General features: G+C 43.6%; 1 protein-coding gene across 1 annotated transcript in view; it reads right to left on the reverse strand.

The window, feature by feature from the left end:
- The window catches only part of LOC143287205 (ATP-dependent DNA/RNA helicase DHX36-like), a 47,689-nt gene continuing 31,582 nt past the window's right edge, over positions 1-16,107 (reverse strand). The window contains exons 19-28 of the mRNA XM_076595151.1: positions 11,118-11,291; positions 8,675-8,761; positions 7,728-7,805; positions 7,201-7,300; positions 5,389-5,485; positions 3,590-3,716; positions 2,715-2,789; positions 2,151-2,228; positions 403-575; positions 1-4 (exon numbers count right to left, since the gene is read on the reverse strand). Coding sequence (XP_076451266.1) covers positions 1-4; positions 403-575; positions 2,151-2,228; positions 2,715-2,789; positions 3,590-3,716; positions 5,389-5,485; positions 7,201-7,300; positions 7,728-7,805; positions 8,675-8,761; positions 11,118-11,291 — 993 coding nt within the window. The remainder of the gene's footprint in view (positions 5-402; positions 576-2,150; positions 2,229-2,714; positions 2,790-3,589; positions 3,717-5,388; positions 5,486-7,200; positions 7,301-7,727; positions 7,806-8,674; positions 8,762-11,117; positions 11,292-16,107) is intronic.

Here is a 16,107-nt window from a genome sequence, read left to right on the forward strand (position 1 = left end):
TCACCTACAGATGTAAACACTTCCCAATAACACATGCTAATGACTCAAATCTTGTGAAATCAATCGCTGGCCGGAAAAGCGGAGTTAAACTACTGGCTTGCTTTGAAGCTGTTCAGCACTTTCTTCAGGAAATGTCTTTCTTTCTTCAACACAAGCAAGGTATCTTTTTTAAGCTTTTCTTGATAACTTGTGTTCCTTGCGATCAGGTATGACAGAGACCTTCAATCCACCCTCTCCCCACCCCCACCTGTGTTCACCCATTGCCTCAGTCATGACCCTAGTCCTGAAAGCCCCACCCTCACCCTACCCTACCCTCATTTACGATTCCATTGATACTTATCCTCTTGCCGGTGATGCCTAGATCCTCCTCGGCTCCCTCCCCCGCCTCCACCACCCCCATACCTCCTTGCCCCCTTCCCTTCCCAGCCCCCCTCTCCCCCATCCACCTCCTCGGTGGAGATGAGCTCGGCAATGGCACGCATCAGTGCCCCTTCCTTCTCGCTCTCGTTCCAGTTGGTCACGCCTGGTCGCACAATCTTCTCCTCCAGCAGTCGGTCCAGCTGTTGTCGCAGATCCTGTCCACAGATAGGGGGGGTAATTAGGGTCCAGGGGACGTCATGGGGAAGGGGAAAGGCAGCTTAGCATGGCCCGCATGACGTTTGTTTATTGCTGATAAATACACAGGATCTACTTAACATGTACATAATGAAAATAATGTTGGTACATGATCACATTTCTTTCCCAAGAGAAAGATAACAATCTCTCTTTATATATATATATATTGCTGATACACACCAGCCATTAATAAACAAATACACAGTGAAAATAACGATGGTATGTGATAACATGTTGTTTTTTTCCTGAGATAAAGATAATAATTACTCCTACTCTTTACAGCTGAATATAAACTACCTTGTCAATGGGATGAAAACTGCTATTGACGGATCAATAAAGCAGTTTATGGTAGTGCAATCTGACACAGATTTTTCTACTCTGCAAAATATCATGTGGCCACGGTCCATGACTCTACTAAGGTATTCTCCCTAAGTGCCAATAATATATTTTTATGGGATGATAGTAACTAGAAGATATGCATTTTTCCCCTTTGAAGCTGAGCTGACATAGCACTACAGCAATACAGTGGAAAACACCTGTTCAGTACAGTCCCCTCAGCACATACAAATCACTCAGACCTGCCAACCCCTAACAAGATGTGACAATTGCAGTTTTATTATTTGAATAAAGCAAACCAGTCTCCGACGGTTGCAGCACCAACACCTCATCACATTTCCACTGGCATTACAAAAGAACAAAGAATTAAATGGTATAGCCATGTTTCCCACTTAGCATGTCTGGAGATTTAAAAGCAAAAGAAAAACCTTTCTTTTTTCTTCTTTCTACTTGCCATGCTATATATTGTTGCAGTGAAAAACTCTGCAGTCCGGACCCGTCACAAGGACTCTGCCCGACCCCATCTCAAGGTCCACCCACATAGGGCCAGAACTGACAATGTATCTTTCATTCTGCTGTGTGACACTTTTGAAGTTGTGTCCACACACAATACACAGAGTGTGGACTGAACTTTCAGATGAAGGTAAAAATTCACAGGCATCCTTTACAGTAAGCTTCACAGCAGCGTAACAGATGCTGATTTTTACTGGCATCACTGGCTTTTCTTTTCAGACATTTTCTTTCTGACAAGGAGTATTGCAGGGAAGTGAACAATGAGAGCTCGAAAAGGAAGGGGGGGTGGGGGAGAGGGGGTGGGGGGGGGGAGAACATAAACTGAGCTCTGATTTTTTGGCTCAAGGTGATCACGAACTATAGGTCAAAAATTCTCATTGGCTGAAAGTACCTCTTCCATCCCTTTTCATTTGAGTTTTATTCAATCCAACACTGCTTGATTTTTCTACTTCAAGGTAGCTTTTTTGTGTGAGTGTGAGCATGGTAGTGTAGCACTATGAAGATCGGCAGAGCATGATGCACTCAAAATGTAGTAGCTTGCAGGTCTACTCAGTGCATACAACTCATCGCCACAGCAACAAATTGCTACAGCAACACACATTGCCACAGCAACAATACACATCGCCACAACAACACACATATTTTACCCATTCACAAAGCAAAGAGAATCACAGAAAACAACTCACCTTGACCAGCTGGGCAGTGGAGGGGGAGGCCTTAAAAATGATCCACTCGTCCACGGCAATACAGTTCTGACCGCTATCCTGAAAACCGTCAGTGTGCATGCTGATCACTCCATTCAACAACCCTCACAATCCATCCGCAACAATCATCACCACACTCACGCAAGACTATGTTACTTTTTCGTCCCAACAGATTTCTCTGTGAGAATTTCAGGCGGCTCTTCCTTGGGAATGCAACATCATCTTTTTTAATCTGTCTGCATGAGTGGTCAGCTATCAAAATAAACTTTTCAACAGAAATTTGCCAGGGACAACCCCTATGTTGTCGCGGGTTCTTAGATATGTATGGTAAAGAAACCCCACGATTTCATGTTAATCAAGTCTGTTCCATTCCACACACACACAAGCATGTATAAATGATTGCAAACACATGCAAACACACACAAACACTATTTTGCACACACAATCTCCCTCTAAAACCATGTGCAAAAAGACATTTAAAGAAGAAACACACACACACACACACACACACTCTCTCTCTCTCTCTCAGGCCCACAGAAACACTACCTTCAAAATACTGATGTTTCCTCCAAAGAAGAGAAGCGGATAGGGAGACACCATTGTGCAGTCATGGACATACACCTGTTGGAAAACATGTCAATTAAAAATAGGAATTTTTTCCCCAAATTATCTTTAATCTCACAAGCTTACCATGACCCACTGGTGCAGACTCTAACAGGACTCTAATTCCAGTTCTGTGCAAAAATACTACTCTGCCCAAGCACAGAAATCAAAAGCTGCTACCGCTAGTAGCAGAACTAAGATCATTGTCCCATGTAAATGCTTTTTAAGTTCATGTTACACATAACCAAACAGAATGCACCAGCACACAAGCTCACTTTCTAAGGAGAGTTATTGTCAGAGATATGTTATCAATGTTGCCATCATTGGTAAAATGTAAAGTCCCATGAACATCCATTAATGTGATCCGCACACCCACCCACCAAAAAACAAAAACAAAACACAATGATAAAAACAACAGCATATGTACTCACACAAAATAATAGACACACACTGCATGGGCACACATGCATACATCAATGAATGCACACAGACAGATGCACACACACACTGAGGTATGCATGTACACACACAGTCACACCTTTCCCTTCCCCTTTCCATCCCCACTGCACCACACACACCTCCCTCTCCTTTGCTGTTGCTGATTTTTCTTCTAATAACACAAAGTGGAAAGACAAAACTGCACATGACTACTGTTACTACTACTACTTCTAAAAATACACACGCACATACACACATAGACATACACACAGACATACACACATAGACATACACACATGCACACACAAAACAACAACACATACACACACACACAATACACTGACACACATACACACACACAGCCTTTAACAGTCAATCACCTGTGTGGTTTTCAACATGTGATAGTACACCAGCCATTTGGACTCGAACGTAGTTTCACGGCAGTTGACAGATTTAGGATGGACAGCCACTTTACCCCTTCCATCCTTGGTGTGAAGGGAAACCATCCTGATGGCACATAAAACATACATGTACGGATATTCCAACACACACACACACACATTCTTGTGTACTGGTAGTTTCAACATCCGGTTTTCCAACATACACCCCATACTGTGGCCCTAAGGCTACCTACAGTCTGTGTATATGCTACGGAGAAGACAAAGACAAGTGACCTTCTCCTGTGTGTGATTGTGCTGCATGTTAATGTCACAAAACATCCAAATTTCTACATTACTGAACACTGAATAAGTGAATTGTACTGCATTGTACTGTATAACTTCTTTTGTCACAACAGATTCCTTTGTGTGAAATTATGGTTGATCTCCTTGGGAAGAGCAAGTCATTTTAGTGCAGCGGCACCCATATTTTTTCTGCATGCAAGTGTATTTGTTTTGCCATCAAAGTGGATTTTTTTTCAGCATTTTGCCAGGGACAACCCTTTTGTTGCCATGGGTGCTTTTCTGCATGATCGGTAAGCTGTGTATGGGGACTCGATTATCTCATCCAAATGACAACCAACCAGACCACAACTCAAGATCTAGTGGAGGGAGAAGTAAAAATCCTGGTCTGTATGTGGGACTCGAACCTATGGATACTCGCTTCCTAATCAGGTACCTTTCAACTAGGCCACTCCAGTCCACTTAAAGAAGGCTAACATTACCTTGGAATGCACACGTCAGTTTGTGAGAGAACGAGAAAAAAATTTAGAATTTTTTTAACTGACAGTCTATCTACTATCTAGGCTTTTATATCAAGGGGAAACATGTACAGCAACAAAAGACAAACAAATGATGGTCACAATGAAAAAAAAATGGAAGCACAGACAAAACAGAGACAGGAGACAGAATTACAAACAGAGACTGAGAGACAAGAGGAAGACAGATGGAGAAAGCAGAGAAAAACAAGAGACAGAGGAAGACAGACAGACAAGAGACAGAGAAAATCAAGAGATAGAGGAAGACAGACAAGAGACAGAGGAAGACAGACAGACCAACAGACAAGAGACAGAGGAAGACAGACAGACCAAGACAGACAGACTAACAGACAAGAGACAGAGGAAGACAGACAGACCAACAGACAAGAGACAGAGGAAGACAGACCAACAGACAAGAGACAGAGGAAGACAGACAGACCAACACAGAAAGACAAGAGACAGAGGAAGACAGACAGACCAACACAGAAAGACAAGAGACAGAAAAAGGCAGACAGAGGAAGACAGACAGACCAACAGACAAGAGACAGAGGAAGACAGACAGACCAACAGACAAGAGACAGAGGAAGACAGACAGACCAACAGACAAGAGACAGAGGAAGACAGACAGACCAACAGACAAGAGACAGAGGAAGGCAGACAGAGGAAGACAGACAGATCAACAGACAAGAGACAGAGGAAGGCAGACGAAGACAAGAGACAGAGGAAGACAGACAGACCAACAGACAAGAGACAGAGGAAGGCAGACAGAGGAAGACAGACAGACCAACAGACAAGAGACAGAGGAAGACAAACAGACCAACAGACAAGAGACAGAGGAAGGCAGACTAAGACAAGAGACAGAGAAAGACAGACAGACCTACAGACACAGACAAGAGTACAGAGGAAGACAAAGACAAATACAAGAGACAGACCGACAAACAGACAAAGACAAGCGGGCCGAGGGAGGCAGCAGCAGTGACTGACTTGTAGGGAGGGTCCCCGGGTCTTGGTGCCTTGGCCACTTTGGCCACGTGGGGGTACAGCCCTGCGCACAGCACCGCCTTCACCAGGCTGTGGTCCCCTGCAGGACACAACAGCTTCTCCACTGAATCAGGAGTGTAAGCCAGTAGAAATGGGACTAGAAGTGCAAGCCAACAGCTAGGATTGCATGCCAAGTATAAGCCAATTACTAGGAGATCAGGACAGAATGTTTGAAACTAGGAGTAGCAAACCGATAGCAAAATTTTGCCAGAGGACGACATTTATGTTGCCATAGGTTCTTTTTCAGTGCACCAAATGCGTGCTGCACACAGGATCTCAATCTATCACCTCATCCAAATCATAGCAATGACTAGATGCTCAGTTTGATTTTCTAGTAAAACTTGGGAGAAAGAGCAAGATCAGGATTCGAACCCTGACCCTCACGGGCACTGAATTGACAGATAAGCGTCTTAAGTTAACCATTCTGCCACCTTCCATCCTGACAAACAACAACAAAAAAGGACAAAATGTCAACTCACTGTGTCTGTATACAGTATTCCATACAATACAGTTATTAATTCATTAAAAGTATCAAATACAAACATGACACACAATGCAGCCATCTGGTCCCCTAAAACAGACAACAACGAAAAAGGTCATGGTATCAACTCACTGTATAGATCTCTATAGGATACAAAATACACGAAAATGTCTGATATAAAAATGATATACAACAGAGATATTTGGTTCTCCTCAAGACACAAAAACACACAAATAAAGGACATGGTATCAACTCACTGTGTCTCTACATGATGCACAAAACAATCATTTACTCATTTGAAATGTCTGATAAAAACATGAGACACAACACATTTGGTCCCGTTGAAGAAACAACAAGAGAGGCAAAGCCTTCAAGACTCAGTTGTGGCAAATTCAGTCCCCTAGCATTAATTACAGAGTAATTTCCCTTTTTTACTATCTGCAACCCAAAATGTTTGCAAAATAAATAAAACTTCCATGCTTAGCAAAAGAAGTTCCTGTTTCAACAAAAAATGATAATAACGACTGCTCTTGTTGTTGTGTCAGAATATCAGATCAAAGTGCCAAGTTTAGAGAATACAAAAATATAAATATAACAGTAAATGCAGTTTGCATATAATTAGGCTTCATTTTTTATTTTTTTGTGCCCATCCCAGAGGTGCAATATTGTTTTAAACAAGATGACTGGAAAGAACTGAATTTTTCCTATTTTTATGCCAAATTTGGTGTCAACTGACAAAGTATTTGCAGAGAAAATGTCAATGTTAAAGTTTACCACGGACACACAGACACACACACACACACACAGACAACTGAACACCAGGGTTAAAACATAGACTCACTTTGTTTATACAAGTGAGTCAATAAAAGGCCAAATATCAACTCATTTTGTCTCTACACAATACAGATTACAGCCATTAATTCAATGTTAAAAAAACACACACAATGAAGCCATTAACAAACTAAATATATCAGACATAAATGTGATGCACAACAATGCAACCATTGTATACACCCAAAATATAACCAATGGTATGTTTTTTAATATTTTAATTTCTTGTCAAAAAATGTAGACACTGAAAGCAAAAAAACTGCACCAAGGAAATATACACTAAAACCAAGTGGCTTGCATGCGCACATGTACAACTACACACCAGCACAGTCAAACAAACACAAACACAATGACTGAGAAAGGTGACACACTACACACAGGGTGGACCAACAGAGCTCTAGACACAGTACACAGCAGCAGTGACACACGACACGTGTACTGACCAGAGTGGATGTTGGACTGGTGCTCCCTGGGATTCTTGCTGGACACAAAGTTCAGATCATACAGCAGTTCTGCCAGCTGCTTTTTCATGTCTTTCAGCATCTGCAGACACACATTACATTAAACTCACGCATACATTAAATCACAAAGTGCACAAATTACAAATTTGTGAACACAAACACACACAAACACACATTACATGCAAATTACACACTCACACACACATGTTTTACACACAAATCAGACCAACACACACACACATTACACACACAAATCAAACACACACATAAATCAGATATAAACACACAAACTATGCACATACACACACAACACACACATTTCATACATAAATTACACAAACCATACATACATCTCTCACACACACATCACATAAACAAAAACACACATCACACAAAAACACCACCACCCCCACACTCAAAACACACAAACACCATACAAAATACTCACACACAAAAAAGCACACACCACACAAAACTCACACTCTACAAACACACACAAAAGCACTGACCCGTAAAGTGTTGGCAGACAGGAAGTTATCCCAGCAGTACTGACGATCTGATCCTCGTGAGAGACTTCTTTCCCATCCCTGAAAAAAAAAGAAAAAAAAGAAGAAAATTTACATATCTATAACACCACCCTCCCCTGCTTACATCGAGTACCACTTCATTATTTAAATTTTTATCCTATTCCCAATAGACCATGCTATTCCATACCGACAGGAAATCACACCATCCTGATTTTTTGCATGGTTGCATTGTCTAAAATGGACAAAGCAAGGTTAAATCTTAGATAACTTGATGTAAACCTGATACAGATAACCAACTTGCAATGGCTTTGCCCATGAATATGGTATTATGAGAGATAGAAACAGAATTAGAAAGGGGGAAAGTTAAGTTTCAGTTTCTATGTGTCTGATCCATATACAACGCACCACATCTGCCAAAAGAATACTTGATTTAATTTTTTTTCTAAAAAAAAAAAAAAAGAAAAAAAGAAAACAGACAGATACCTGACCTACACATAATCCAAAGGTGCTGGTCTGGCCTTGGGAGCCTATTAAATGCTACAGGAGAAAGGGGGGAAATGTGTACACAAAGATGTTAAGCATGTACTGGGATTTCAAAAACAGGCAGACAATTATAAGGAAATGCAAAGGTGTAAATATACTCACACTTCAGTAGCACACACATACACACACAAAAAACAACAAACAAACAAAGAAGGAAAATCAGACAGGGACAGAGAGGGAGACAGAGAAACAAGACAGACATAATGCCAGAGAAGGACAAAAGGTGCACTGGATTGAGAAGTCCCACTCAGACCCTGACCCTGACCTTGTCCCTGATCCCCACTCTGATTCTGGCCCTGACCTCACACTGGCCCTGACCTCATACTGATCCTGACCTCTGGCCCTGACCTGACCTTGGCCCAGATCTGACCTTGACCCTGACCCACCTTCATGGCGTTGATGAGCACAAGGTGGTCACTCTTGCTTCCCTCCGCCAGTTCCTTCCTCGCCTTGTCCGCCTCCTTCTCCTTCCCCTGTCAGCACAGCACCTCGCATCGTATCATACTGCTTCGGGTCACATCATGTCATATCACACTGCAGCATGCATCACGCTGCGTCATATCACACTGCCTTATATCAGGTCACACTGCATGAATATCACACTGCGTCATATCATATATTGTATCAAATCACATTGCATCACATTATACCACACTGCATTACTTGATATCACATTGCATCTTATCAAACTGCATTCTACTATATCACATTGCATCATATCAAGTTGCATCACATATCATACTGCATCATACCTAGTGACACATGACATCACGCGACATGACATTAAATCTCATGATGTAACATATGACATCACACACAATGGCATCACACAACATGACATCACACAACATGATATCACACCACATGATGTCATACCATATCACATCACTTGATGTCAGATGACATCACACATGACAACACCACATAATGTCATCACACAACATGACATCACACAACATGGCATCACACCACAAGATGTCATACCATATCACATCACTTGATGTCAGATGACATCACACATGACAACACCACATAATGGCATCACACAACATGGCATCACACCACAAGATGTCATACCATATCACATCAATTAAAGTTACATGACATCACACAATATCACTTGACATCACACAACATGACATCTCGAAATGACACAACATTACACACAAAAACATGATATAACATCACACAGCAAGACATCACACAAATCACTAAAACATGACATTATACCACATAACAGAAATCACACAGAAAAAAACCACCATGGAATGGAGTGCCTCAATTATGCAGGGATTGCTTGAAAAGGAAATTTTCTTCCTAAAATGACATTTATCTGACATACTTACTGTGACCCACTAGTGCAGACTCCGGCAGGAAGTCCGATTCCTGTCCTGTGCAAACTACTATCCGCCTATGCAGAGAAAACGAAAGTAGCTAAGGAATGTTTTTTTATTTGTTTCAAAGGACGTTAGTGAGGGACTGTGGTTTGATTTGACTTACAACACCATGGCAGAGTAAAAAACAGTCATACGCAAAACTAACTCTTGACCGGTGGTAGCAGAGGAAGTGGAGGAGGAGGTGGGTTGGCGTTGTTGAGAGAGCCCAAAGCAGAAGGTCAGAATGCCCGCAAATCAATTGCGATCGCGCCTTAATTTTAGCCCGATCGCCCAAACTTAGGCGACCTAGTTGAAGACATAATTAGACAAACAATAAGGACGCCAAAGAATCGATAGACAGATAGAAAATACGAAAAAACTTAGCCGTATGCAGAGCACAGGAACAGGAGTCGAGGTGGCTGCCGGAAAAAGAGGGCACTAGCCAAGGGGGCACAGAGGAGGTTATCTACTTCCGGGAGGTTATCGGCCGTAGCTACTTTCGTTTTCTCCGCATAGGCGGATAGTAGTTTGCACAGGACAGGAATGTCAGACCCCTGCCTGAGTCTGCACTAGTGGGTCATGGTTAAGTATGTGTAATTAAAAACTAACACACACAGATACAAGTGAACGTGTGAGCTGCAGCCCAGGAACACAGAAAAAGAACTGATTTACTTCCCTGTGGACTGCCGACACTGGAACTGCGACAGACGAACCCAGGTGTGGCTATGTATGGGTGACTCAGAATGAACGCCATGGGAGTAATGCCACTGAAACGGTGCTAATAATGGGACAGAAAAAAACAACAACCCAAAAATCAATCTAATTTCAATGTGGCCTGCCAACACTGGAACTGTGACAGTTGAATCCAGGTGTGGCTATGTATGGGTCTTCTTCTTCTTCTTCTTCGTTCGTGGGCTGCAACTCCCACGTCACTAGTATATATACGAGTGGGCTTTTACGTGCATGACCGTTTTTACCCCGCCATGTAGGCAGCCATACTCCGTTTTCGGGGATGTGCATGCTGGGAATGTTCTTGTTTCCATAACCCACCGAATGCTGACATGGTTTACAGGATCTTAACGTGTGTATTTGATATTCTGCTTGCGTATACACACGAAGGGGGTTCAGGCACTAGCAGGTCTGCACATACGTTGACCTGGGAGATCGTAAAAATCTCCACCCTTTACCCACCAGGAGCCGTCAGATTGAAAGTCCAACGCTTTAACCACTCGGCTATTGCGCCCGTCTGCTATGTATGGGTGACTCAGAATGAACAGCGTGGGAGTAATGCCACTGAAACGGTGCAGATGAAGGGGCACCAAAAACAACAACAAAAAACATCTGACTTACTTTTCTCTCAACTGCCAACACAGGAGGAACATGGGAGTAATGCCACTGAAAAGGTGCAGATTATGGAGCAGCAAAAACCAAAAAAGAAAAAAAAGTGACTTACGAGGGGGATGACGAAGGCGTCCTTGAAGGAAAGACTGGCAGCCACAGTGAGGATGGGGTCCAGGCAGCAGAACATGGCGCCGAACAGAATCATCTTTCCCGTGTGGGGGTCCACCGGCATCCGCGCCAGGTGCACGCCCAGCGGCAACAGGTTCTCCTCCCTGTCCAGGGCGTTCTGCCGCAACAAGGTGTGATGTGCAGGTGTGGAAAGTGGGGGAGTGGGGGAAGGTGGGGGGGTGTTATGTGGGGTGTGTGTGTGTGGTGTGTGTGTGGGGGAATTGTGTGTTGTGTGGTTATATGTGTGAAGTGGTGGGCGTGTGTTTGTATGTGTGTGTGCAGTGGTTGGGGGCGAGGGAGGGGTTATGGGGGGAGGGGGGGGACATATGTGTGAAGTGGTGTGTGTATGTGTGTGCGTGTGACAAGGTGTGATGTACAGGTGTGTGGGGAGGAGGCGTGTGTGTGTGTGTGTGTGTGTGTGTGTGCAGCAGAGACAACAAAACCAGAAAAGAAGACAAAAAACAACAAAAACAGGACAATGCAAACACACTTTCCCAACAGAGGACATGGCATCAATGACTGCAACCCCACTCCCCGACCCACAACCACATCCTCCCACCCCCACTCTCACCCCACCACTCCACCTAACCTCCAACCCTACCCAAACCCTCCCATCCCCTCTCAAAACCTGCCACTCCTCCACCACCCAACCTAAGCCTCCAAAACACAATCACTCCTACCCCCACTCCCCCACACTCCATCTAACCTCCACTGACCCTCTCCCTCCCCTGCCCCCCCCCCCCCCCCCCCCACACACACACCCAAACCCTCCCAACCCCACCACTCTTAACCAGTTAAGATGAGTTTAACAACCCATCGGCTGACACCCTTAAGGTCAAGTTGTTAAAGAGCATTGAGTCCAGGTCCTCCGGTTAACCACCCCACCCCCCTCCACCCCCCCACCCACCAACAAACACATGCCAAACTCCGCCACACTTACTAACCCCCTACAACCCCACCCAAACCCTCCAGGTTTCAGTTTCAAACCCCACCAATCCTAACCCCTACCACCAGCACAAACCCCCCAAACCACAGCTATCCTCCCAATTCCACCCCTTCTCCCTCCCTAGTCTGGTGTGTAAAGGAGTATGACAGAAAGACAGCCAACAGACAGCCAACAGACAAGAAAGCCAACAAAGACAGCCAGCTAACAGACAGAAAGACAGCCAACCAACAGCCAACAGACATAAAGACAGCCAGCCAACAGACAGAAAGACAGCCTGCCAACAGACAGAAAGACAGCCAGCCAACAGACAGAAAGACAGCCAGCCAACAGACAGACAGTCAACAGACAGAAAGACAGCCAGCCAACAGACAGACAGACAACAGACAGAAAGACAGCCAGCCAACAGACAGACAGACAGATAGCCAACAGACAGAAAGACAGACAGCAAACCAGACAACAGACAGAAAGACAGCCAGCCAACAGACAGAAAGACAGCCAGCTAACAGACAGCCAACCAGACAACAGACAGACAGTCAACAGACAGAAAGACAGACAGCAAACCAGACAACAGACAGAAAGACAGCCAGCCAACAGACAGAAAGACAGCCAGCCAACAGACAGCCAACCAGACAACAGACAGAAAGACAGCCAGCCAACAGACAGAAAGACAGCCAGCCAACAGACAGCCAACCAGACAACAGACAGAAAGACAGACAGCCAACAGACAGAAAGACAGCCAGCCAACAGACAGCCAACCAGACAACAGACAGAAAGACAGCCTGCCAACAGACAGAAAGACAGACAGCAAACCAGACAACAGACAGAAAGACAGCCAGCCAACAGACAGAAAGACAGCCTGCCAACAGACAGCCAACCAGACAACAGACAGAAAGACAGCCAGCCAACAGACAGAAAGACAGCCAGCCAACAGACAGCCAACCAGACAACAGACAGAAAGACAGCCAGCCAACAGACAGCCAACCAGACAACAGACAGAAAGACAGACAGCCAACAGACAGCCAACCAGACAACAGACAGAAAGACAGCCAGCCAACAGACAGCCAACCAGACAACAGACAGAAAGACAGCCAGCCAACAGACAGCCAACCAGACAACAGACAGTCAACAGACAGAAAGACAGCCAGCCAACAGACAGAAAGACAACCAGCCAATAGCCAGCCAACAGACATAAAGACAGACAGCCAACAGCAAACCAGACAACAGACAGAAAGACAGCCAGCCAACAGACATAACGACAGACAGCCAACAGACAGCAAACTAGCCAACAGACAGAAAGACAGGGGTGCAAGTGGAAAAAAGTGGCAAGACTGAAGTCCGGTCTAGGGGGTCTGGGGGAGTGCCGTAAGCTCCCCCAGCGGGGTCCGCCAACGCATTTCGTGCATTTTCCTGCTCTCTCAGGGCCTCTCAGAGTGCCTTTCAAGAAGAAAATATTTATATTTTTGGCAAGGAAAATTTATGGATTTTAGGTAATGCTTTTAATGGACTAAGTTTTTAAAATCAGATTTTAAGTATTATTAACCTTATGACTCATATGAGAGAAAGAGATTGCAGTGAGTCCTGATGAAAGTAACAAGCATACCTTCAATAGTGGCATTTCCCCCCTTACACTGGTTATATTACAGCTTATTAACAGTATCTTGTCTGGCAAATTAACAGAAGGAAAGCTTGATAAAAACAGTAACGTTTGTATAGCATGCATAACTTTTCAATTATTAGTATCTGAACATGACATGCAGAATAGAAGTTGTTAGTCATTGGATAAATAAAACAAAACAAATTTGGTGTGCTTGTGAGTGTTTGAGAGGCTTCTTACCTGTCAAAAACGTGGAAATTCTAGAGGTGAAAACAGGTGGCTCAGAGTGGTGGACAGGAAAAAGTACTCCCAAGAGCTGCTTACAGTTTTAGCAATGTCAATAATGTTCCACAGAATCCCCAGAAAACATTTCAGCTGTGCAGTATGTAATAAAGTCATTGCATTTGACACAGGTGTCTACCAAGCAGGTAACCTAAGTAAGAATTGAAGTAGAGAACTTTCTTTTCACACCGAAGTCACTTACTGAAAGTATAAACACTAAAACAGTCACTGTCAACAGTATACCTATCATATAAAATTCGATGAACAATGAAAAAAAAATCAAAAGGTTTAGGAAATACAAATCAATTTGTAAGGAACTTCAGTTGTATCTGTGTGTGTGCCTCAAAGTTGATCAAGCCAACCTTTTATATACCTTTGTTTTAACTGGCAATTGAGATTATTTATTCAACTCTTGCTTTCTTTGAAAAGAACTGCCTGATGTCAGCTGACCCCCTTTTCTTCTGTGCTGTCAGAGAAGTGTTAGACATTCTTGGTCCATTAGTTTTGGGGAGACATGCGACAAAATGGTTTGGTCGCCAAACTCTTTCAACTCTTCCCATTCTTGTCCACATAATGCCTGGAACTGATCTGACCTCGCTGTCATTCTCAAAAATTCTGGGATGGAAAACCTTGTTCAAGTGATTTCTATTCAGCCCCTCTTCCCCATACTCCTCCAACCAATCATTCTGTATCTTAGGGTATATAGACATTAATGGTGTTTGAAGCACAGATGCTGCTGCATGGATTTGCCAAACTCCCATTTCTTTTCCTTGATGACACATGCTCGCCACTTCCTTCCAGAAAATGTCTTTGATTGTCAATGGAGATAAATCTTGCATCTCAAAAAAGGCAGAACTCATTGCATAAGCTTTAGACACAGAGAGACTGGTATAATGGTCCTCATGGGCTGCCATTTCAACAATAATTCTGGTTCGCAGTTCTTGGTGATGATCTTGAGTACCGTATGCAAGAACAGATACTGATCTTGGTAAACAGTTTCCATCTCCTGTTATTTCAACAGGTTCCAGATGATCTGGGGCATCCTCGGGGTAAAGATCCTTTGAGATTCTGTCAGCATGGTAAAGAGTGCTATCGAACTCTGAATACAGTCCTATACTGCTGGATTTGTAGGCTTCATGTTTCTCTGCTTTTACAGCAAGTACCTTTAAGTCATAAAATGAATGAGTTGCAGCATTCTGAAGTCTTGTTTGTAATGTTGTAAAAAAGCTCTTCCTTGCATTCACATCTGAGGGTTGGGATGGTTGAGTTGAGGGTGTGGGGTTGGGTGGTTGACTTGGCGGTCTGGATCGTTGAGTTGAGGGTTTGGGATTGATTGGTTGACTTGACGGTCTGGATGGTTGAGTTGAGGGTTTGGGATTGGGTGGTTGACTTGACGGTCTGGATGGCATACGCCCTGGGCCACATCTCACTTGATTTTGGCGCTTTTTTGTACTGTGGGCTCTTTCAACTTCTTTGGCATTACGAATTCTGTCTTCCAAGATATCCTTCTTTTTCTTCGAACTCTGGAAAGCCAATTAAGTAGTGTAGGAGTTTGTTATCATGCGCATCTTGTGCTTGATCTTCAATGTACAGCTTTTCTCTTTCAAGCTTTTAAGGGCAGATTTTGTCAATGCAACTGCTTCATAATTTTCTGGTTCAATCTTTGCTCGGTCACGCTCAATGATATCGTCCATTATATTGAAAGTTCCTTCTATGAGGGGTCCAGTAAAAACAGATAAGCATGCAGAGGCCAGTTTGGAGAGATAGGGGTACAAGGGCTCATTGCTGTCTTCCTTCTTAAGTTCACTAATCTTGCCCCACCAATCAGTGTTAATTCTTTCATTGTCTCTATATGATGGAAGGTAGCCATCAAGTTTGGTATCGTTTACGTATTGCCGAGCTTCTTTCTGCAGTTCCCCTAACTCATCTTGCTGAATGACATTAGGCAGTAGTTGTGGGATATACCACTCTGTGTTTACTTTACTCGAACGAAATAGGGGGTGAAACAGTAATGTCTCTCCTCCCCCTTTCATTTTTTGTCCGTCCCGGGGACGGACTGCTTCTATGATTTTCCGTCCTAGGCGATTTTTTTCTCTCGGTAAAATACAGAGT

This window comes from Babylonia areolata, chromosome 11, assembly GCF_041734735.1.
Source record: "Babylonia areolata isolate BAREFJ2019XMU chromosome 11, ASM4173473v1, whole genome shotgun sequence".
Classification (NCBI taxonomy): Eukaryota; Metazoa; Mollusca; class Gastropoda; order Neogastropoda; family Buccinidae; genus Babylonia; species Babylonia areolata.